Source organism: Oryzias latipes, chromosome 4, assembly GCF_053564925.1.
Source record: "Oryzias latipes strain Hd-rR chromosome 4, Olatipes_Hd-rR_3.1".
Lineage (NCBI taxonomy): Eukaryota > Metazoa > Chordata > Actinopteri > Beloniformes > Adrianichthyidae > Oryzias > Oryzias latipes.
The window spans coordinates 1,736,895-1,764,017 of NC_136240.1; the positions used below are offsets into that span (position 1 = coordinate 1,736,895).

The 27,123-nt window shown below is 48.0% G+C and overlaps 1 protein-coding gene across 8 annotated transcripts in view; it reads left to right on the forward strand.

Annotated features, from left to right (window-relative positions):
- clocka (clock circadian regulator a) overlaps nucleotides 1-26,873 on the forward strand; it is a 62,976-nt gene extending 36,103 nt beyond the window's left edge. For 5 of the 8 annotated variants that reach the window (XM_078946472.1, XM_078946470.1, XM_078946473.1 and 2 more), the window contains 11 exons: nucleotides 19,575-19,681; nucleotides 19,761-19,908; nucleotides 20,008-20,083; nucleotides 20,163-20,307; nucleotides 20,385-20,485; nucleotides 20,567-20,611; nucleotides 20,754-20,930; nucleotides 21,008-21,190; nucleotides 21,274-21,434; nucleotides 21,589-21,832; nucleotides 24,324-26,873. In XM_078946472.1, the coding sequence (XP_078802598.1) occupies nucleotides 19,575-19,681; nucleotides 19,761-19,908; nucleotides 20,008-20,083; nucleotides 20,163-20,307; nucleotides 20,385-20,485; nucleotides 20,567-20,611; nucleotides 20,754-20,930; nucleotides 21,008-21,190; nucleotides 21,274-21,434; nucleotides 21,589-21,832; nucleotides 24,324-24,506 (1,570 nt within the window). In that variant the 3' untranslated portion in view covers nucleotides 24,507-26,873. The remainder of the gene's footprint in view (nucleotides 1-19,574; nucleotides 19,682-19,760; nucleotides 19,909-20,007; nucleotides 20,084-20,162; nucleotides 20,308-20,384; nucleotides 20,486-20,566; nucleotides 20,612-20,753; nucleotides 20,931-21,007; nucleotides 21,191-21,273; nucleotides 21,435-21,588; nucleotides 21,833-24,323) is intronic. The other 3 variants (XM_078946476.1, XM_078946477.1, XM_078946474.1) reach the window with 2 other exon arrangements.
- The last annotated feature ends 250 nt before the right edge of the window (nucleotides 26,874-27,123 follow it).

The following is a 27,123-nucleotide window of genomic DNA, read 5'->3' on the forward strand; positions in this document are numbered from 1 at the left end:
AGAGACACACACACAGGACCAGAGACACACACACAGGACCAGAAACACACACACAGGACCAGAGACACACACACAGGACCAGAGACACACAAAAAGGACCAGAGACACACACACACAGGACCAGAGGCACACACACAGGACCAAAGACACACACACAGGACCAAAGACACACACACAGGACCAAAGACACACACACAGGACCAAAGACACACACAAAGGACCAAAGACACACTCACAGGACCAAAGACACACTCACAGGACCAAAGACACACACACAGCACCAAAGACACACACACAGCACCAAAGACACACACAGCACCAAAGACACACACAGGACCAAAGACACACGCACAGGACCAAAGACACACACACAGAGGACCAGAGACACACACACAGAGGACCAGAGACACACTCACAGGACCAAAGAAACACACACAGCACCAAAGAAACACACACAGCACCAGAGACACACACACAGGACCAAAGACACACGCACAGGACCAAAGACACACACACAGAGGACCAGAGACACACTCACAGGACCAAAGAAACACACACAGCACCAGAGACACACACACAGAGGACCAGAGACACACACACAGGACCAAAGACACACACACAAGGGACCAGAGATACACACAGGACCAGAGGCACACACAGGACCAGAGACACACACAGAGGACCAGAGACACACACAAAGGACCAGAGACACACACAGAGGACCAGAGACACACACAGGACCAAAGACACACACACAGGACCAGAGACACACACACAGGACCAAAGACACACACACAGAGGACCAGAGACACACTCAAAGGACCAAAGAAACACACAGAGGACCAGAGACACACACACACACACACACAGGACCAAAGACACACACACACGGGACCAGAGACACACACAGGACCAGAGGCACACACAGGACCAGAGGCACACACAGGACCAGAGACACACACAGAGGACCAGATACACACACAGAGGACCAGAGACACACACAGAGGACCACACACACACCCACACAGGACCAAAGACACACACACAGGACCAGAGACACACACAGGACCAGAGACACACACACAGGACCAGAGACACACACACAGGACCAGAGACACACACACAGGACCAGAGACACACACACACAGGACCAGAGGCACACACACAGGACCTAAGACACACACACAGGACCAAAGACACACACACAAGACCGAAGACACACACACAGGACCAAAGACACACACACAGGACCAAAGACACACACATAGGACCAGAGACACACTCACAGGACCAAATACACACAAACAGGACCGAAGACACACACACAAGACCGAAGACACACACACAGGACCAAAGACACACTCACAGGACCAAAGACGCACTCACAGGACCAAAGACGCACTCACAGGACCAAAGACGCACTCACAGGACCAAAGACGCACACACAGCACCAAAGACGCACACACAGCACCAAAGACGCACACACAGCACCAAAGACGCACGCACAGCACCAAAGACGCACGCACAGGACCAAAGACACACGCACAGGACCAAAGACACACACACAGAGGACCAGAGACACACACACAGGACCAAAGACACACACACAGAGGACCAGAGACACACTCACAGGACCAAAGAAACACACACAGCACCAAAGACACACACACAGAGGACCAGAGACACACACACACAGGACCAAAGACACACACACAGAGGACCAGAGACACATACACAGGACCAAAGACACACACACACGGGACCAAAGACACACACACACGGGACCAAAGACACACACAGGACCAGAGGCACACACAGAGGACCAGAGACGCACACAGAGGACCAGAGACGCACACACAGGACCAGAGACACACACAGGACCAGAGTCACACACAGGACCAGAGGCACACACAGGACCAGAGGCACACAGAGGAGCAGAGGCACACAGAGGACCAGAGACGCACACAGAGGACCAGAGACGCACACACAGGACCAGAGACACACACAGGACCAGAGACACACACAGGACCAGAGACACACACACACAGGACCAGAGACACACACACACAGGACCAAAGACACACACAAAGGACCAAAGACACACACACAGGACCAAAGACACACACACAGGACCAGAGACACACAGGACAAGAGACACACACACACAGGACCAGAGACACACACACACAGGACCAGAGACACACACACACAGGACCAGAGACACACACACACAGGACCACACACACACACAAAGACACACACACAGGACCAAAGACACACACACACAGGACCACACACACACACACAGGACCAGAGACACACACACACAGGATCAGTGGCACACACACAGGACCTAAGACACACACACAGGACCAAAGACACACACACATGACCAGAGACACACACAGGACCAGAGAGACACACATAGGACCAGAGACACACACATAGGACCAGAGACACACTCACAGGACCAGAGACACACAAACAGGACCAAAGACACACACACAAGACCGAAGACACACACACAGGACCAAAGACACACACACAGGACCAAAGACAAACACAGGACCAGAGACACACACAGGACCAGAGACACACTCACAGGACCAAATACAGACTCACAGGACCAAATACACACTCACAGGACCAAATACACACTCACAGGACCGAAGACACACACACAAGACCGAAGACACACACACAGGACCAAAGACACACACACAGGACCAGAGACACACACACAGGACCAGAAACACACACACAGGACCAGAGACACACACACAGGACCAGAGACACACTCACAGGACCAGAGACACACTCACAGGACCAAAGACACACTCACAGGACCAAAGACACACTCACAGGACCAAAGACACACTCACAGGACCAAAGACACACACACACAGCACCAAAGACACACACAGGACCAAAGACGCACACACAGGACCAAAGACGCACTCACAGGACCAAAGACACACACACACACAGCACCAAAGACACACACAGGACCAAAGACACACACACAGAGGACCAGAGACACACTCACAGGACCAAAGAAACACACACAGCACCAAAGACACACGCACAGCACCAAAGACACACACAGGACCAAAGACACACGCACAGGACCAAAGACACACACACAGAGGACCAGAGACACAAACACAGGACAAAAGACACACACAGAGAGGACCAGAGACACACTCACAGGACCAAAGAAACACACACAGCACCAAAGACACACACACAGAGGACCAGAGACACACACACAGACAGGACCAGACACACACAGGACCAGAGGCACACAAAGGACCAGAGACACACACAGAGGACCAGAGACACACACAGGACCAGAGACACACACAGGACCAGAGACACACACAGGACCAGAGACACACACAGGACCATAGACACACACAGGACCAGAGACACACACACAGGACCAGAGACACACACACAGGACCAGAGACACACACACAGGACCAGAAACACACACACAGGACCAGAGACACACACACAGGACCAGAGACACACAAAAAGGACCAGAGACACACACACACAGGACCAGAGGCACACACACAGGACCAAAGACACACACACAGGACCAAAGACACACACACAGGACCAAAGACACACACACAGGACCAAAGACACACACACAGGACCAAAGACACACTCACAGGACCAAAGACACACTCACAGGACCAAAGACACACACACAGCACCAAAGACACACACACAGCACCAAAGACACACACACAAAAGAAACACACAGGACCGAAAGACACACACACAGGACCAAAGACACACACACAGAGGACCAGAGACACACACACAGAGGACCAGAGACACACTCACAGGACCAAAGAAACACACACAGCACCAAAGACACACACACAGCACCAGAGACACACACACAGGACCAAAGACACACGCACAGGACCAAAGACACACACACAGAGGACCAGAGACGCACACACAGGACAAAAGACACACACACAGAGGACCAGAGACACACTCACAGGACCAAAGAAACACACACAGCACCAGAGACACACACACAGAGGACCAGAGACACACACACAGGACCAAAGACACACACACAAGGGACCAGAGATACACACAGGACCAGAGGCACACACAGGACCAGAGACACACACAGAGGACCAGAGACACACACAAAGGACCAGAGACACACACAGAGGACCAGAGACACACACAGGACCAAAGACACACACACAGGACCAGAGACACACACACAGGACCAAAGACACACACACAGAGGACCAGAGACACACTCAAAGGACCAAAGAAACACACAGAGGACCAGAGACACACACAGGACCAGAGACACACACAGAGGACCAGAGACACACACAAAGGACCAGAGACACACACAGAGGACCAGAGACACACACAGAGGACCAGAGACACACACAGAGGACCACACACACACCCACACAGGACCAAAGACACACACACAGGACCAGAGACACACACAGGACCAGAGACACACACACAGGACCAGAGACACACACACAGGACCAGAGACACACACACAGGACCAGAGACACACACACACAGGACCAGAGGCACACACACAGGACCTAAGACACACACACAGGACCAAAGACACACACACAGGACCAGAGACACACACACAAGACCGAAGACACACACACAGGACCAAAGACACACACACAGGACCAAAGACACACACATAGGACCAGAGACACACTCACAGGACCAAATACACACAAACAGGACCGAAGACACACACACAAGACCGAAGACACACACACAGGACCAAAGACACACACATAGGACCAAAGACACACTCACAGGACCAAAGACGCACTCACAGGACCAAAGACGCACTCACAGGACCAAAGACGCACACACAGGACCAAAGACACACACACAGGACCAGAGACACACACAGGACCAGAGACACACACACAGGACCAGAGACACACACACAGGACCAGAGACACACACACAGGACCAGAGACACACACACACAGGACCAGAGGCACACACACAGGACCTAAGACACACACACAGGACCAAAGACACACACACAGGACCAGAGACACACACACAAGACCGAAGACACACACACAGGACCAAAGACACACACACAGGACCAAAGACACACACATAGGACCAGAGACACACTCACAGGACCAAATACACACAAACAGGACCGAAGACACACACACAAGACCGAAGACACACACACAGGACCAAAGACACACACACAAGACCAAAGACACACTCACAGGACCAAAGACGCACTCACAGGACCAAAGACGCACTCACAGGACCAAAGACGCACACACAGCACCAAAGACGCACACACAACACCAAAGACGCACACACAGCACCAAAGACGCACACACAGGACCAAAGGCACACGCACAGGACCAAAGACACACACACAGAGGACCAGAGACACACACACAGGACCAAAGACACACACACAGAGGACCAGAGACACACACACAGGACCAAAGACACACACACAGAGGACCAGAGACACATACACAGGACCAAAGAAACACACACACGGGACCAAAGACACACACACACGGGACCAAAGTCACACACAGGACCAGAGTCACACACAGAGGACCAGAGACGCACACAGAGGACCAGAGACGCACACACAGGACCAGAGACACACACAGGACCAGAGTCACACACAGGACCAGAGACACACACAGGACCAGAGGCACACAGAGGACCAGAGGCACACAGAGGACCAGAGACGCACACAGAGGACCAGAGACGCACACAGAGGACCAGAGACGCACACACAGGACCAGAGACACACACAGGACCAGAGACACACACAGGACCAGAGACACACACAGGACCAGAGACACACACACACAGGACCAGAGACACACACACACAGGACCACACACACACACACAGGACCAGAGACACACACACACAGGATCAGTGGCACACACACAGGACCTAAGACACACACACAGGACCAAAGACACACACACAGGACCAGAGACACACACAGGACCAGAGAGACACACATAGGACCAGAGACACACACATAGGACCAGAGACACACTCACAGGACCAGAGGCACACAGAGGACCAGAGGCACACAGAGGACCAGAGACGCACACAGAGGACCAGAGACGCACACAGAGGACCAGAGACGCACACACAGGACCAGAGACACACACAGGACCAGAGACACACACAGGACCAGAGACACACACAGGACCAGAGACACACACACACAGGACCAGAGACACACACACACAGGACCAGAGACACACACACACAGGACCAGAGACACACACACACAGGACCAAAGACACACACAAAGGACCAAAGACACACACAAAGGACCAAAGACACACACACAGGACCAGAGACACACACACACAGGACCAGAGACACACAGGACAAGAGACACACACACACAGGACCAGAGACACACACACACAGGACCACACACACACACAAAGACACACACACAGGACCACACACACACACACAGGACCAGAGACACACACACACAGGATCAGTGGCACACACACAGGACCTAAGACACACACACAGGACCAAAGACACACACACAGGACCAGAGACACACACAGGACCAGAGAGACACACATAGGACCAGAGACACACACATAGGACCAGAGACACACTCACAGGACCAGAGACACACAAACAGGACCAAAGACACACACACAAGACCGAAGACACACACACAGGACCAAAGACACACACACAGGACCAAAGACAAACACAGGACCAGAGGCACACACAGGACCAGAGACACACTCACAGGACCAAATACAGACTCACAGGACCAAATACACACTCACAGGACCAAATACACACTCACAGGACCGAAGACACACACACAAGACCGAAGACACACACACAGGACCGAAGACACACTCACAGGACCAAAGACACACTCACAGGACCAAAGACGCACTCACAGGACCAAAGACGCACTCACAGCACCAAAGACGCACACACAGCACCAAAGACGCACACACAGCACCAAAGACGCACACACAGGACCAAAGACACACGCACAGGACCAAAGACACACACACAGAGGACCAGAGACACACACACAGGACCAAAGACACACACACAGAGGACCAGAGACACACTCACAGGACCAAAGAAACACACACAGCACCAAAGACACACACACAGAGGACCAGAGACACACACACAGGACCAAAGACACACACACAGAGGACCAGAAACACATACACAGGACCAAAGACACACACACACGGGACCAAAGACACACACACACAGCACCAAAGACACACACACAGAGGACCAGAGACACACACAGAGGACCAGAGACGCACACAGAGGACCAGAGACGCACACACAGGACCAGAGACACACACAGGACCAGAGACACACACAGGACCAGAGACACACACAGGACCAGAGGCACACACAGGACCAGAGACGCACACAGAGGACCAGAGACGCACACAGAGGACCAGAGACGCACACAGAGGACCAGAGACGCACACACAGGACCAGAGACACACACAGGACCAGAGACACACACACAGGACCAGAGACACACACACACAGGACCAAAGACACACACAAAGGACCAAAGACACACACACAGGACCAGAGACACACACACACAGGACCAGAGACACAAAGGGCCAGAGACACACACACACAGGACCAGAGACACACACACACAGGACCAGAGACACACACACACAGGACCACACACACACACAAAGACACACACACAGGACCACACACACAGGACCAGAGACACACACACACAGGACCAGAGACACACACACACAGGACCAGAGACACACACACACAGGACCAGAGACACACACAGGACCAGAGACACACACAGGACCAGAGACACACACAGGACCAGAGACACACTCGCAGGACCAAAGACACACACAAAGGACCAAAGACACACACACAGGACCAGAGGCACACACACAGGACCAAAGACACACACACAGGACCAAAGACACACACACAGAGGACCAGAGACACACTCACAGGACCAAAGAAACACACACAGCACCAAAGACACACACACAGCACCAAAGACACACACAGGACCAAAGACACACGCACAGGACCAAAGACACACACACAGAGGACCAGAGACACACACACAGGACAAAAGACACACACACAGAGGACCAGAGACACACTCACAGGACCAAAGAAACACACACAGCACCAAAGACACACACACAGAGAACCAGAGACACACACACAGGACCAAAGACACACACACAGAGGACCAGAGACACACACACAGGACCAGAGACACACACAGGACCAGAGGCACACACAGGACCAGAGACACACACAGAGGACCAGAGACACACAAACAGGACCAGAGACACACACACACAGGACCAGAGACACACACAGGACCAGAGGCACACACAGGACCAGAGACACACACAGAGGACCAGAGACACACAAACAGGACCAGAGACACACAAACAGGACCAGAGACACACACACACAGGACCAGAGACACACACAGGACCAGAGACACACACAGGACCAGAGACACACACACAGGACCAGAACACAGACACAGGACCAGAGACACACACACAGGACCAGAGACACACACACAGGACCAGAGACACACAAACAGGACCAGAGACACACACACACAGGACCAGAGGCACACACACAGGACCAAAGACACACACACAGGACCAAAGACACTCACACAGGACCAAAGACACACACACAGCACCAAAGACACACACACAGAGGACCAGAGACACACACACAGACAGGACCAGACACACACAGGACCAGAGGCACACAAAGGACCAGAGACACACACAGAGGACCAGAGACACACACAGGACCAGAGACACACACAGGACCAGAGACACACACAGGACCAGAGACACACACAGGACCATAGACACACACAGGACCAGAGACACACACACAGGACCAGAGACACACACACAGGACCAGAGACACACACACAGGACCAGAAACACACACACAGGACCAGAGACACACACACAGGACCAGAGACACACAAAAAGGACCAGAGACACACACACACAGGACCAGAGGCACACACACAGGACCAAAGACACACACACAGGACCAAAGACACACACACAGGACCAAAGACACACACACAGGACCAAAGACACACACACAGGACCAAAGACACACTCACAGGACCAAAGACACACTCACAGGACCAAAGACACACACACAGCACCAAAGACACACACAGCACCAAAGACACACACAGGACCAAAGACACACGCACAGGACCAAAGACACACACACAGAGGACCAGAGACACACACACAGAGGACCAGAGACACACTCACAGGACCAAAGAAACACACACAGCACCAAAGACACACACACAGCACCAGAGACACACACACAGGACCAAAGACACACGCACAGGACCAAAGACACACACACAGAGGACCAGAGACGCACACACAGGACAAAAGACACACACACAGAGGACCAGAGACACACTCACAGGACCAAAGAAACACACACAGCACCAGAGACACACACACAGAGGACCAGAGACACACACACAGGACCAAAGACACACACACAAGGGACCAGAGATACACACAGGACCAGAGGCACACACAGGACCAGAGACACACACAGAGGACCAGAGACACACACAAAGGACCAGAGACACACACAGAGGACCAGAGACACACACAGGACCAAAGACACACACACAGGACCAGAGACACACACACAGGACCAAAGACACACACACAGAGGACCAGAGACACACTCAAAGGACCAAAGAAACACACAGAGGACCAGAGACACACACAGGACCAGAGACACACACAGAGGACCAGAGACACACACAAAGGACCAGAGACACACACAGAGGACCAGAGACACACACAGAGGACCAGAGACACACACAGAGGACCACACACACACCCACACAGGACCAAAGACACACACACAGGACCAGAGACACACACAGGACCAGAGACACACACACAGGACCAGAGACACACACACAGGACCAGAGACACACACACAGGACCAGAGACACACACACACAGGACCAGAGGCACACACACAGGACCTAAGACACACACACAGGACCAAAGACACACACACAGGACCAGAGACACACACACAAGACCGAAGACACACACACAGGACCAAAGACACACACACAGGACCAAAGACACACACATAGGACCAGAGACACACTCACAGGACCAAATACACACAAACAGGACCGAAGACACACACACAAGACCGAAGACACACACACAGGACCAAAGACACACACATAGGACCAAAGACACACTCACAGGACCAAAGACGCACTCACAGGACCAAAGACGCACTCACAGGACCAAAGACGCACACACAGGACCAAAGACACACACACAGGACCAGAGACACACACAGGACCAGAGACACACACACAGGACCAGAGACACACACACAGGACCAGAGACACACACACAGGACCAGAGACACACACACACAGGACCAGAGGCACACACACAGGACCTAAGACACACACACAGGACCAAAGACACACACACAGGACCAGAGACACACACACAAGACCGAAGACACACACACAGGACCAAAGACACACACACAGGACCAAAGACACACACATAGGACCAGAGACACACTCACAGGACCAAATACACACAAACAGGACCGAAGACACACACACAAGACCGAAGACACACACACAGGACCAAAGACACACACACAAGACCAAAAACACACTCACAGGACCAAAGACGCACTCACAGGACCAAAGACGCACTCACAGGACCAAAGACGCACACACAGCACCAAAGACGCACACACAGCACCAAAGACGCACACACAGCACCAAAGACGCACACACAGGACCAAAGGCACACGCACAGGACCAAAGACACACACACAGAGGACCAGAGACACACACACAGGACCAAAGACACACACACAGAGGACCAGAGACACACACACAGGACCAGAGACACACACACAGAGGACCAGAGACACATACACAGGACCAAAGAAACACACACACGGGACCAAAGACACACACACACGGGACCAAAGACACACACACACGGGACCAAAGTCACACACAGGACCAGAGTCACACACAGAGGACCAGAGACGCACACAGAGGACCAGAGACGCACACACAGGACCAGAGACACACACAGGACCAGAGTCACACACAGGACCAGAGACACACACAGGACCAGAGGCACACAGAGGACCAGAGGCACACAGAGGACCAGAGACGCACACAGAGGACCAGAGACGCACACAGAGGACCAGAGACGCACACACAGGACCAGAGACACACACAGGACCAGAGACACACACAGGACCAGAGACACACACAGGACCAGAGACACACACACACAGGACCAGAGACACACACACACAGGACCACACACACACACACAGGACCAGAGACACACACACACAGGATCAGTGGCACACACACAGGACCTAAGACACACACACAGGACCAAAGACACACACACAGGACCAGAGACACACACAGGACCAGAGAGACACACATAGGACCAGAGACACACACATAGGACCAGAGACACACTCACAGGACCAGAGGCACACAGAGGACCAGAGGCACACAGAGGACCAGAGACGCACACAGAGGACCAGAGACGCACACAGAGGACCAGAGACGCACACACAGGACCAGAGACACACACAGGACCAGAGACACACACAGGACCAGAGACACACACAGGACCAGAGACACACACACACAGGACCAGAGACACACACACACAGGACCAGAGACACACACACACAGGACCAGAGACACACACACACAGGACCAAAGACACACACAAAGGACCAAAGACACACACAAAGGACCAAAGACACACACACAGGACCAGAGACACACACACACAGGACCAGAGACACACAGGACAAGAGACACACACACACAGGACCAGAGACACACACACACAGGACCACACACACACACAAAGACACACACACAGGACCACACACACACACACAGGACCAGAGACACACACATAGGACCAGAGACACACTCACAGGACCAGAGACACACAAACAGGACCAAAGACACACACACAAGACCGAAGACACACACACAGGACCAAAGACACACACACAGGACCAAAGACAAACACAGGACCAGAGGCACACACAGGACCAGAGACACACTCACAGGACCAAATACAGACTCACAGGACCAAATACACACTCACAGGACCAAATACACACTCACAGGACCGAAGACACACACACAAGACCGAAGACACACACACAGGACCGAAGACACACTCACAGGACCAAAGACACACTCACAGGACCAAAGACGCACTCACAGGACCAAAGACGCACTCACAGCACCAAAGACGCACACACAGCACCAAAGACGCACACACAGCACCAAAGACGCACACACAGGACCAAAGACACACGCACAGGACCAAAGACACACACACAGAGGACCAGAGACACACACACAGGACCAAAGACACACACACAGAGGACCAGAGACACACTCACAGGACCAAAGAAACACACACAGCACCAAAGACACACACACAGAGGACCAGAGACACACACACAGGACCAAAGACACACACACAGAGGACCAGAAACACATACACAGGACCAAAGACACACACACACGGGACCAAAGACACACACACACAGCACCAAAGACACACACACAGAGGACCAGAGACACACACAGAGGACCAGAGACGCACACAGAGGACCAGAGACGCACACACAGGACCAGAGACACACACAGGACCAGAGACACACACAGGACCAGAGACACACACAGGACCAGAGGCACACACAGGACCAGAGACGCACACAGAGGACCAGAGACGCACACAGAGGACCAGAGACGCACACAGAGGACCAGAGACGCACACACAGGACCAGAGACACACACAGGACCAGAGACACACACACAGGACCAGAGACACACACACACAGGACCAAAGACACACACAAAGGACCAAAGACACACACACAGGACCAGAGACACACACACACAGGACCAGAGACACAAAGGGCCAGAGACACACACACACAGGACCAGAGACACACACACACAGGACCAGAGACACACACACACAGGACCACACACACACACAAAGACACACACACAGGACCACACACACAGGACCAGAGACACACACACACAGGACCAGAGACACACACACACAGGACCAGAGACACACACACACAGGACCAGAGACACACACAGGACCAGAGACACACACAGGACCAGAGACACACACAGGACCAGAGACACACTCGCAGGACCAAAGACACACACAAAGGACCAAAGACACACACACAGGACCAGAGGCACACACACAGGACCAAAGACACACACACAGGACCAAAGACACACACACAGAGGACCAGAGACACACTCACAGGACCAAAGAAACACACACAGCACCAAAGACACACACACAGCACCAAAGACACACACAGGACCAAAGACACACGCACAGGACCAAAGACACACACACAGAGGACCAGAGACACACACACAGGACAAAAGACACACACACAGAGGACCAGAGACACACTCACAGGACCAAAGAAACACACACAGCACCAAAGACACACACACAGAGAACCAGAGACACACACACAGGACCAAAGACACACACACAGAGGACCAGAGACACACACACAGGACCAGAGACACACACAGGACCAGAGGCACACACAGGACCAGAGACACACACAGAGGACCAGAGACACACAAACAGGACCAGAGACACACACACACAGGACCAGAGACACACACAGGACCAGAGGCACACACAGGACCAGAGACACACACAGAGGACCAGAGACACACAAACAGGACCAGAGACACACAAACAGGACCAGAGACACACACACACAGGACCAGAGACACACACAGGACCAGAGACACACACAGGACCAGAGACACACACACAGGACCAGAACACAGACACAGGACCAGAGACACACACACAGGACCAGAGACACACACACAGGACCAGAGACACACAAACAGGACCAGAGACACACACACACAGGACCAGAGGCACACACACAGGACCAAAGACACACACACAGGACCAAAGACACTCACACAGGACCAAAGACACACACACAGGACCAAAGACAAACACAGGACCAGAGACACCTACAGGACCAGAGACACACACAGGACCAGAGACACACTCACAGGACCAAATACACACTCACAGGACCGAAGACACACACACAAGACCGAAGACACACACACAGGACCGAAGACACACACACAGGACCAAAGACACACACACAGGACCAAAGACACACTCACAGGACCAAAGACGCACTCACAGGACCAAAGACGCACACACAGCACCAAAGACGCACACACAGCACCAAAGACGCACACACAGCACCAAAGACGCACACACAGCACCAAAGACGCACACACAGCACCAAAGACACACACAGGACCAAAGACACACGCACAGGACCAAAGACACACACACAGAGGACCAGAGACACACACACAGGACCAAAGACACACACACAGAGGACCAGAGACACACTCACAGGACCAAAGAAACACACACAGCACCAAAGACACACACACAGAGGACCAAAGACACACACACAGAGGACCAGAGACACATACATAGGACCAAAGACACACACACAGGACCAAATACACACAAACAGGACCAAAGACACACACAGGACCAAAGACACACACAGGACCAAAGACACACACAGGACCAGAGACACACTCACAGGACCAAATACACACAAACAGGACCAAAGACACACACACAGGACCAAATACACACAAACAGGACCAAAGACACACACAGGACCAAAGACACACACAGGACCAGAGACACACACAGGACCAGAGACACACACACAGGACCAGAGACACACACACGACCAGAGACACACTCACAGGACCAAAGACACACACACAGCACCAAAGTTTCTGCAGAAAACAGGCGACTTGAGTGATGGATTAACGATCAGCAATCAGCTTTGAGAAGTTTCTCCGCAGTCACCCTTCGATATATATGGTGCAGGAGAAACTTCCAGCGGATTACAATGAAAAGCTGTTCATCTTCCGCTCATACCGCAGTAAAAAGACGCAACTCAGCCGAATCAGTAACATGAACGAGGCGCTTCTGACTTTCGACATTTCTGTGAGTCGCTGCTCCCATTCTCGAGAAGAACGGGAGCAGCATGGTAGCAACACACAACGGGGCAGGAAAAGTCTGCTTTTATTGTTGAGGGAGGCAGTGCCAGGCGAGTTAGCCACAATTTGTGAATGGACTGTAGAAGCTTGGGCTAACGTGTCTGCTTACACTGCTTTCGAAGTGCAGAAAAACCGGCATCATTAATGAGGAGCCACACGGCAACAACACGCGGAGTGGGCTGTAACACGCCAAAAATAGTCGCTTTTTCTGAAAAAAGCAATCCAAACCGAAAAAATAACAAGAATAAATTACTAAAAACTGCTTCAGATACAGAAGATCTGTCTCATAACAACGAAAAAAGCTGCCTCTACCTGAGGTCTTCCTGTTGTTCTGTGTGGTGTAGAGCTGCTCAAAGAGTATATCGCCAAGTCGATTTTTTTTCTAACACCCATTTTCGTAATAAGTAGCAGATGGCGCATTGATGCCGTCTGCTGTTTGGTCTGTCTCAGTGATGCGGCTTGTCTTTTACTCTGACCAAATCACTGGCATTGAATTAAAAAAAAATCCATGTCTTTTATGCATTTTTCGACTTCCAAATTATCCTGCGGGTCTGATCGGACCTCCTTGCGGGCCAATTTCAGCCCGCGGGCCGTATGTTTGACACCCTTGGTTTAAAAGAACAGAAAGGCGGCCTGACCTGTAGGGATGGGTATCGTTAAGGTTTTAACGGTACTGCTACTCTTAACGGTACTCTTATCGATCCTTTTTAAGGACGAAAAATAAATAAATAAATAACAAATTAAGAACATAAAGTGTTTTATTTCCTCATTTTGCAACATTGTTTTTTTTAACAAAACATTTTACTTTATACATGAGAATGTTCCAGACAGGATATTTATTATTTATTATTATTATTATCATTATTTTTTTTTCTTTATAAGCGTGATATTTCCTTTAATCTTTTGTGCATTTTCCACAACCTTGAACAGACTTTTCTGTCTGTCAAACACCCAGAGTTAAGTTAAGTGAGATGATGGAAACAAATTCACTTTGAGGCAGATTAGTTTTTATTTATTTATTTTTCTTTAAATCCAGTAAACCCAATAAATTATATTAACTTTACATATGATGAATATCATTAGCTATTAATTATTATTAAGTTTTAGGAAGCAGCCGTTAATTTGTTGCGGGGCTGGAACATATGCGGTGGGCCTTTTCTACCTGTACGTTGTTTGCTCCGCGTGCAGCCCCCCTCGCGCGCAGCGTGTTCACAGACAGCGCAACATACAGTCATCGTAGCAGCAAGGTGACAGGATGGTGGGGACTCCATGCTGACTCATGAAGGTCTGTTTGCAGTGATCTGCTGTGAACAGAAACCAGAGGAAAAGTAAAAACAACAGTGTCCTATTTTTTAGTATTTAGAACTGTGTTAACTCTTTGCGTATTCAGTAACTAAGAGCCAGCTGCTGATGGAACCTCTGCAGGTCTGAGATCAACATGTCAGCTTCTGTACCTCATACTGGACTGCTCACTTAAACTGTTGCAGTTGGGGGTGATTCCTCTGTATAGAAATGAACTAGCACCAGAACACAAACCATCCTTCTAATCACATACTGCTATTTTGGCAGTAATGGGCTGGTCTGGTTTGAGAGTTAAAGTCCCATATAGACGAGATTTAACATCCAGTCAGGACCATAAATCTTTGGACAGAGACACATTCTAATTTAGTTTCTGTACATTACCACAGTGAAATGTAAATAAAACAACTCAGATGCCATTGAACTGCAGACTTTCAGCTTTTATTCCATGGGTTGAACAAAAAGATTGCATAAAAATGTGAAAAAACTAAAGCATTTTTTAAACACTATCACTTCATTTCATGGGCTCATAAGTAATTGGACAAATGAAATAACTGAAAACCAAATGGTCATTCCTAATATTTGGTTGAAAAGCCTTTGTTGGCAATGACAGCCTGAAGTCTTGAACTCATGGACATCACTAGATGCTGGTTTTCTCCTTCTGAATGCTCTGCCAGGCCTTTACTGCAGCGGTTTTCAGTTGCTGTTTGTTTGTGGGCCTGTCTGTCTGAAGTTTAGTCTTCAACAAGTGAAATGCGGCTCAATTGGGTTAAGATCAGGTGACTGACTTGGCCATTCAAAGAAATTCCACTTCTTTGCTTTAATAAACTCCTGAGTTGCGTTGGCTGTATGTTTTGGGTCGTTGTCCATCTGGATTATGAAACGCCGGCCAATCAGTTTGGCTGCATTCACCTGGATCTGCACAGACAGTCTGTCTCTGAACACCTCAGAATTCATTGGACTGCTTCTGTCCTGTGTCACGTCATCAATAAACACTAGTGTCCCAGTGCCACTAGCAGCCATGCAGGCCCAGACCATCACACTGCCTCCACCGTGTTCTACTGATGATGTAGTGTGCTTTGGATCAGGAGCTTCTCCACGCCTTCTCCATACTTTTCTCTAGCCATCATTCTGGTAGAGGTTAATTTTGGTTTCATCTGTCCAAAGAATGTTTTCCCGGAACTGTGCTGGCTTTTTTTAGGTGCTCTTCAGCAAAGTCCAATCTAGCCTTCCTATTCTTGAGGCTTCTGAGTGGCTTGCATCTTGCAGTGTACCCTCTGGATCTACTTTCATGCAGTCTTCTTTTGATGGTAGACTTGGATATTGATCCGCCTACCTCCTGGAGAGTGTTGTTCACTTGGTTGGCTGTTGTGAACGGGTTCCTCTTCACCATGGAAATGATTCTGCCATCATCCACCACTGTTGTCTTCCGTGGACGTCCAGGTCTTTTTGCGTTGCTGAGTTCACCAGTGCTTTCTTTCTCTCTCAGGATGTACCACACTGTTGATGTTGCCACTCCTAATACTGTGGCAGTTTCTGGCATGTTTTTTTCTGTTTTCTCAGCTTCATGATGGCTCCTTTCACCTGCATGGAGAGCTCCTTTGACCGCATGTTGTTTGTTCACACCAAAATCTTCCAAATGCAGCACGAGTCCTCTAATCAATTCCAGGCCTTTTATCTGCTTCACTCATAATGACATAACAAGGGAATTGCCCTCACCTGCCCATGCAATAGCATGGAAGTCATTTGTCCAATTACTTATGAGCCCATGAAATGAAGGGACTGTTTTTAAAAAATGCTTTAGTTTTTCACATTTTTATACAATCTTTTTGTTCAACCCATGGAATAAAAGCTGAAAGTCTGCACTTCAATGGCATCTGAGTTGTTTTATTTACACTTCACTGTGGTAATGTACAGAAACTAAATTAGAAAGAACGTGTCTCTGTCAACATATTTATGGTCCTGACTGTATGTGAGAGTGTTTGTTACACCACTGTGGTGCCTTTAACCAAGACGTTTGACCTTAAATGATCAATTTAAGCTAGGGAGTGACCACAAGTTCACAAGGGAGTTTGCAGTACTGTGAATGAGAACAGGATGCTCCTGAAGAGGAGTGCCCTCTAAATAGACCTGCCTCTGTGTAAATTCAGGTAAAAAATAAATAAATAAGGTAAAGGATTCACATCCCTAAAAAACAAGATAGTTTATTTTTTTAAAAAATAAATAAATTTTACTGTAATTTTTATCAGTCTTTCAAGTTTTTGTAATTGTAATGCAATAAATCCATAAATGGTCTTCGTAAAATGTTTAGATTTATTAGGTCTTTACTTTGGCAGAGGGGTGTTTAGACTTTATAGTCTATTTATTTATTTTTTTACTTGTCCTGTCAGACAGATGAAAAGTTGTGGCTTTAGTGGAATACTCAGAAATGCTTGAAAAACATCAAAATACCATTTTGGGGTTTCTTTTCATGAAGAATGAACATTATAGCACATTTAAAACCTCAAAAAGTTCATTTTGCATGAGAAAGGCCCTTTAAAATGAACACTGGAGCACCTAATAGCAGTTTTCTTCTGGGCTTTTAAAGTTAATTTGACAATTAATTTTTTTCTGTTAATTTTTGTCAGCAGCAATTAACTACAAATACAAAATAGATAAATAAAGTGCACATATATAATAAAACTGGTCATTTTTGACCCCATGGGTTCTCCAGGGTTAAAACTTTTCTTTAGCCAGAAAGCCACAAAGGAGCGGTAAAAGAGCCACATGTGGCTCCAGAGCCTCAGGTTGCAGACCCCTGGGTTACAGAGTAGTGAGGGAATTGGGACATAGCCTTACGCAGTGAAACATAGTGCACATAGTACATTCACATAGTACACAGACATGAAGAATAATCCAGTCTTCAGGATGCTGTGAGTATTCACATTCACCTTTTTGGATTTTCTAGAGCCCCTCCCATCATAGGTTACCTTCCTTTTGAAGTCCTTGGTACATCAGGTTATGACTACTACCACGTAGACGACCTGGAGACTCTGGCCAAATGCCACGAACACTGTGAGTGCTCCTCTTTCAGGCATCTCTTTAGACGTCTTTACCCTTTTTTAGTAGGAAATGTGTCTTCATTTGTCTACAGTAATGCAATATGGCAAAGGAAAGTCCTGCTATTATAGGTTCCTCACCAAAGGGCAACAGTGGATTTGGCTGCAGACTCACTACTACATCACTTATCACCAGTGGAACTCCAGACCAGAGTTTATTGTCTGCACACACACTGTTGTGAGGTTTGTCAAATAACTTTTCCTCTAAAGCTGAATTGAAGATGTTTATTTCCTGTTAGGTGACTGTTCATGTGAATGTCATTTTTCATCTTTGTCCTGCAGTTATGCAGCTGTAAGGACAGAGAACCGCAGAGAGCTAGGAATCGAAGAATTGCCGCCTAAGACCACAGCTGAAAAAGTGAGGCATTTGCTCTACATGTGTTAGGATGTGAAAGGTTAGTTAGGAGGAATGGATGACCTGTCACGCTGTTTTTCAGAAACCCCAGGATTTAGGCCCAGAGTCCCAACTCAACGCTTCCAGTCTAAAGGAGGCTTCAGAGAGCTTCAGTCACAGCCGGACCCCCTCAGCCTCATCCCACAGCTCGCGCAAATCCCACCACACCAATGTGTCTGACCCTGCCTGTAAGACATCCAGCTGATCCCACCAGAAGCCTGGAGTTTAGGCTCGATTTTCTTATCCTGGTGGCTTTTCCCTTTAGCATCTCACGGGAAGCTTCAGGGAGAAAGAAGCACACTAACTCGACAGGCCTCTTCTGCCATGGAGATGACATCAGAGCGCTGGGCTAAAGTCAGCAGTCAGGTCTGTAGAGCAGCTTGGAAAGGTCAGGCTGTTTGGTTTCAGCAGGTCTGGGTTATAAGGTTTTACGTCGTGTCTTTTTAGCCACAACAGCAGGCTCAACAACAGCAACAGCTCCAAACCAGTCAGGTAAAACACCTTTGTCTTTCTATTGTCTATTCTCACCATGCCATAAACAAAAGAGAGTTGTGCCACCTTAGAAAATCAGTTTGTAAAAATTGTAAGCCAAAGATGGAGACTTATCTTTTTGCTTTCCATTATTTTCTGACAGCAGATGCAATTTTCAAGAGAGGTGGAGGTGATGCAGCACCTGAAAGACCAGCTGGAACACAGGACAAGGATGATTGAGGCCAACATTCAGAGGCAGCAGGACGAGCTGCGGCAGATTCAAGATGAGCTGCAGCGGGTGCAGGGACAGGGTCTGCAGGTGGAAGCCGTGCAGGAACATGTGAGCTAACAGAAAACTAACCCCATAGTTTCTGTTCAGGTGATTTTGAGCTCTTGAAGGTTTGCTGGCTCTTACAGATGTTGCTACAGAAAGGAACTGGAGGGCAAAGCCTGGTCTCTGTACAGAGTAGCCAAGGGAACAATGGACAGCAGGCAGGCTTTCTAAGCGTGCAGAGCCAGGTGGTCTCTGCAGGACCGCTGCACAACAACATGCAGCAACAAACTGTTCAGCCTCAGCAGCAGAGCGCAGCAATCCCACAGGTCAGACAAAATGAAGCTTCTCATTTGAGCCTCACCTCAGTTATACATGAACTTTTCATGGATACTGGACTGTCACTCTGCAGGCCCAACAGAACCCTCTTCCTGCACCTTACTACAACACAGTGATGATCCCCCAGCAAAATTCTGCCAATGTGGTCCAGATTGCTGCCAGTCTGCCACAGAATACTGGAACCAATACCCCCACTCTTGCAACATTTGCACAGGACTGTGCAGCTCAGATAAGGTCCATGTTTCATTTGAATCCATTCAAATGTCATTTGATAGTAAACTGAACGATAGTCACTTTAGAAAATGGCTATCATTCCTATTTGATTTGCTGGAGCTTTTCTCTAAACATTAGATGGTCTGTCTGACCTCTGTCTGCTCGCCTCCTGCAGGCTTCCCACAAGCCCTCAGCTGCTGACCAAACTGGTTACGGGACAGATGGCGTGCGGGGCTGTCATGGTTCCTACGCCCATGTTTATGGGTCAGGTGGTGACGGCCTTTTCTCCTCAGCAGGGTCAGGCACAGTCCCTCAGCCTTTCTCAGCAGCAGGAGCAGCAGGTACAGCAGCAGTCTCAGGTTTCTGCCATGCAGGCGGGACAAGCTCAGCTGATGCAGCAGCAACCCAGATTCCTGCAGGTACCACTGCCACCCTCAAATCCAACGTAGATGAAGTTCTGCTCTGAAGATACTTGAACCTTTTCCAAAAATAACCTGTTTTAAAGGAACTATAAAGCCCCTTAACAAAACTTTTAGGTCACCCATTTGGTTGTTTTTTTTGGTGCCAGACACATTTTAAAACGTTAATGTGAAAGAAACCTTTCCCATCCATTCATCACTTTATGAGACAAAAAGCAGAAGAAATACAACCAGATTAGAAACGGCTGATTCCAATACAGTGTTAGAAATAAGGAAATAAAATGGTTGTCCTCTAGACAACCTGGCAAGTAATATTTGGTTGTCCTCCCCAATTTTTGGTTGTCCTTCTATACCAATATTCAACAGCAACGAAACCTACTCAGATGTCAGTACATACATCTTTATTTCTTCTATACATCTAATATCAACTGCCTCTTATGATGGACATTTAAAAAACTTTTTAAATATTAAAAACAAACATTTTACTAAATATTGAAGCATCTGGTTACACAAAGTATTGCCACGTAAATCAAATACTGTTACGGTCAAATGAAAATACTTTATCTTACCCTATAATATATCAGAAAATTGATTACATTACCCGACACTGTAACCTAATAAGTATTCTTAAAATTTAGAACACTTGTATGAACTGGGACTAGTACAGCATTCTAAATATAAAGTAATATTTATATGTGATAAAAAGTTATAATATGATATGACATCTATTTCGAATAAACACATGTGTAAATGATACCATGTTTCCATTGTGCTGCTCCCTGATCTTTGAAACAAGACATGCAGGTACAATGTTGTCATTTTTGACAAGTAATTTCAGACAAGTTCCTCTAGGGCAGTGCCTCTCAATTATTTTTGCCAGGCCCCCCCTAGGCAAAAGAAAATGTTTCGCCCCCCCCCACTCGCGTGGTGACAATATATTAGGTTAGAATCTATAAAAATTGTGTAAGTATACCTAAAATTGTATCTTCTAACAATAACAAAAGAAAACGTTAACTTTATTTAGCCACAGAAACCCTGTTCTAGTCTAAAACAGAAAAGTAGCTTAAAGTACCTGAAATAACAACATCTGTCAGTCATTTGAACTAGAAACATTTTGACCAACTGAACCATCTGATGCTGAGAAAAATAATTCAATTAATAAATAATATCAAATGTAAATTGATCTGAAACATTAACGTTTTTTAGTCTGAACCGATAGGTAAAAAACATTGTGCTGATTTCTTTTCTAAATGCTGGATTGTTTATTTATGATCTCAAAGTGCAGCTGTTTTCCTGCATTACCTGCTGTCTGTATGTCAAATTCTGACACCAACTAAACCACAGACAGACAAAGAATACATTTATGGAAAATAAAGACACGTCATTAAAATGTCTGCAATAGTTCATAAAGAATGACATTATTAGCATGAGCTGAGGAATCTAAAGGCACGAGATGTTCCTGGTGTAATCCAGGCAGGGTTTGCAGCTCTCTGCGTGCCCCGCTTCACCTGGCAGACTGAGCCCACTACCCCTCCCCTTTTGTTCTCACACACGCGTGTAACAGGAGCAGCTGCAGTGACGGGAATTCACAGTTTCAGGCTGTTACAAACTCTGATAGAACAGATAATAGGAAACCAATAGTGGACCAGATTTTTTTCCAAGCACTGAGCCGCTGCCCCCCCCCCCCCCCCCCCCCGGTCAAATTTGTGCCCCGGACAATTGCCCGTATTAGCTGTACATAAAACCGCCACTCCTGCACGCCGCCCCACTATTTGAGAAGCACTGCTCTAGGTGTATGTCGTCATCATCAACGTCCGACTCAGTCTGCTGAGGCTGATGCCGCTCACGTCTTCGGGCGTACTCAGTTCATTCGGAAGTCACATGACATCGTTCGTGAACACTCGGTTTTATGTTAAAAAGTCGGACGACGTTTACCAAAAACTTAAATACCAAAATGTTGAATAAAAGACCAGGTTGTCACACAGACAACCATCAGGTTCCTTTTTGGTTGTCCTCCGTGAAATCTGGTTGTCTCAGACAACAGGATAACCGCTTATTTCGAACGCTGCAATACATTAGTGAGTACTTGAAACAGTTCATGGAAACCTGACTGAATTATGTCTCAAGTGTCATGCTTCTAGAAGAGGCCAAGTCAAATTATGTATGTGTTCAGCAGCAGGAGGGTGTCTTTAGAAATTGGAATCTGTAGAGACAAAAATGCTCAACACTAAAGCAGCAGAAGAATCTGCAAAAATACTGAACTCCGTGAAGAGTTTGGTCAGTTAAACATAAAGCATGCCACCTTTTTGAACTTTACGGAGCTCAACATAAGCCCATTTGACTGCAGCTGTTGACATGTGTGTCCACTGGAGAATAGTTGAGCGTAGCCTCCACGCTGCAGCACTCGGGCTGAATGACAAACTCTGCATGGAAACTCTCAGTTTATAATAGATGTATGTGTGCTTGAACCAATCTGAATATTTTTCTTCAGGCGTCTCAGCTCCTCCATGGAAACCAGTCCACCCAGCTGATCCTCCAGGCTGCGTTCCCTTTGCAGCAGCAGAGCAACCTTGGTGCTGCTGCCCAGCAGCAACAATTTCAGCTGCAGCAGCAACACATGGGGCCCCACAGCTCAGATGGTCTGTCTGACCGCTCCACCATGCAGCCGCAGTAGCTGTCTGAAGCCGGCCACACAAGGAACATCGCAGGCGTGAGCGTCTCTGCTGCAAATAGGAGCTCTTCACGAAGAGTAGCAGGAGAAGTGATGAGATGGGCGGGCCCGCCTCTCACAGGGATCTTCTGATGCTCTCCTTAACCCTTGTGCTATCTTAGATGACCCCCCCCCCCCCCCCCTTCCATTGACGTGTTCTCCCTACCATGACAAAGGTGGATAAAGGTGGAAAGATTTCATGTAATCCATGGACACCAGTGAAGATCACAAATCATTGAAGAAAAAAGGTTCAGAGCACTGTCTAGTGGGTCTAGATGACCCAACTCCCAATGTTAAAGTGCCTAGGATAGCACATGGGTTACGCCAGAGCACATGGCATTGCAGATCCATGTTTGGGCTTGCTGCAACTCTGGTGATGCATTCTGAGTCGGGGCCCTTTGTCCTGCCAAAAAGCAGCTACAGTCTCAACAACATCACTGTCTGGACCTCTACCTCCATGAGCTCATGCGGCGTCCACAGAAAAATGGTTAATGTCACTTGAAGGACGTCCTACAGAGCAGACAGCAGATTGTTGTCTGGATGTTTTATTCTGTCTTTGTGTTAAATAATTATTGGTCAGAAATAATTTGAAGAATGTAACAGATTGAAATGTTATTGTACAAAATGTATTTGTAATATAGCGTGTAAATATATTGAAAAAGAGAATATTTTATATGATGCATGAGGTGAAAACAGTTTATTTTCAGCTTTGAAAATACATTTTGTTTTGTAGTTTCAGAGAAAATGTTTTAAAGGAATTTTGAACTTTAAAAAAAAATCTAATCAAAAGGTTATGGATCTTTGTGCCACACGTTTCTCAGGGAACAAAGAGATTTTCAGTCGTTCAGATTGTGTGTTCATTTGAAACATTTTCTGCAGGTCTTTCACCCAAATTCATTTCAAATTTTACTGAAGAAAATCGTTTAATGTCTGGCAATGGACCGTTTCCTCTATTTTATTTCAAATGAGGATATGATTGTTGAGCTCTGGAGAGGCTACAGGTGATCACACACATCCTTTTCTGGTTTTAAGATGGTAAGTTTATCACAGGAAATCTGTTTATCTGGAGGTTTAATCGGGCTTGAGGCTCAGTTTACATCTTTCTCCCTTCAATTTTTAGAGACATGAGTGACCCTAAGGCGCACAAACACCTTTTCTTTGAACGCTGAGTCATGCTTACCACAGGCTTCAGGTTTAGTCAGCATTCTTCTGTAAAGGAAGGCTATGCACGATCATCGGTGGGCTGTTCTGAAATATATCGGCCTTAATTTGTAAACAGTAACAGTGAGCTCATCACAGACATATCTGCATCTTCAGTTGTCTATATTTATTATGTTGTGTTTGGAGCGTATGGGCTGGGCTGGCGGAGTGGCAGGTGTCCATCTGACCGCAGCAGCAGAGTCCAATCAGATTCTTCTTCCACCCGACATTGAATTCTGTTTGCCAACATGGAGGAGGCAAGTTCCACACTTTCAAAAAAGAAACTAATTCTGGATTGATGTTAGGGGATTGAGTCTAATAGAAAAATGTCCTATTTTCTGCTTCAGGGATCAACTTTGTTCTATAGATGCTGTTGAAGTCATATCGACTCATGCTGGGATGTCAGACAATTTGCTGGTTTTTTTTTTGTTATTACATTGGTAATGTCACCATACTTGGATGTTTCATTTCCAACCATCACTGTAATGCTGATTTAAACGGCCTTTACCATCCAAAATCATTTTTTGAGCTTTTAAGTGTGTTATAATGTTCATTCTTCACAAAGAACATCCCCAAAGTGGTAATTTGATCTTTTGACGCATTTGAGTCTTTCTCTAAAAAGGTGCTCTCTGAGCAGCAGCCCCTCCCAACCAACCAGTGGGTTCTCATAAGCTGATGTAAACCAGTGAGAACAGCCCCTTCCAGCAAGAGTCTGCACTGCCAGCAGTGCCCCAAGTTTAACACACTCACCCACTTTCTCTGTGGAGCTAACGGTGCTCAGCAGAAAATGCCTTTTAAATGCACAAAACCATTTCTTCCTATTGTGTCCTGTCTCCAATAGGTGCTTGTTACTTCAGACACCGGTCTCTAATAGTGGCCGGGCTCATTGAAGACACCCTTGAGCACATTGACAGTAAAATAAGAACTGGACTGAACAACCCCTTCCCTCTATCAAGGGGTTACTTCTAAATGGGAAATACCCAAAAACCCGAAATCCCCCAGACTTCTATTTAGAAATAATCAGCTATTACTCTGCCATTGTTTGTCAGAAAAATCATTCTTGCTCTCCTTCCTTTATTCAAGCTATAAACTGACCAATCAGATGCCTCAATAAAAGTAGGTGGCCTCGCGTTGAATGTTCGAAGCGTTTGATTGACAGATTCTCCTGAGCCTGTTTTCAGTGGAAGGGGTGTGACCTTTTAAAATAATCATTCAATCAAACTTTATTTAAAAAGCAATTTTCATATAAAAGCATAACACAAAGTCCTTTACATTAAAACAAAATAAAGAATGTAAAAATAAGAATGAAAATTAAAAAAAAAAAATAGTGCCCCCCCTCCCCATACCTACACACAACCCCCCCCCCCCCTCCCCCCCAACT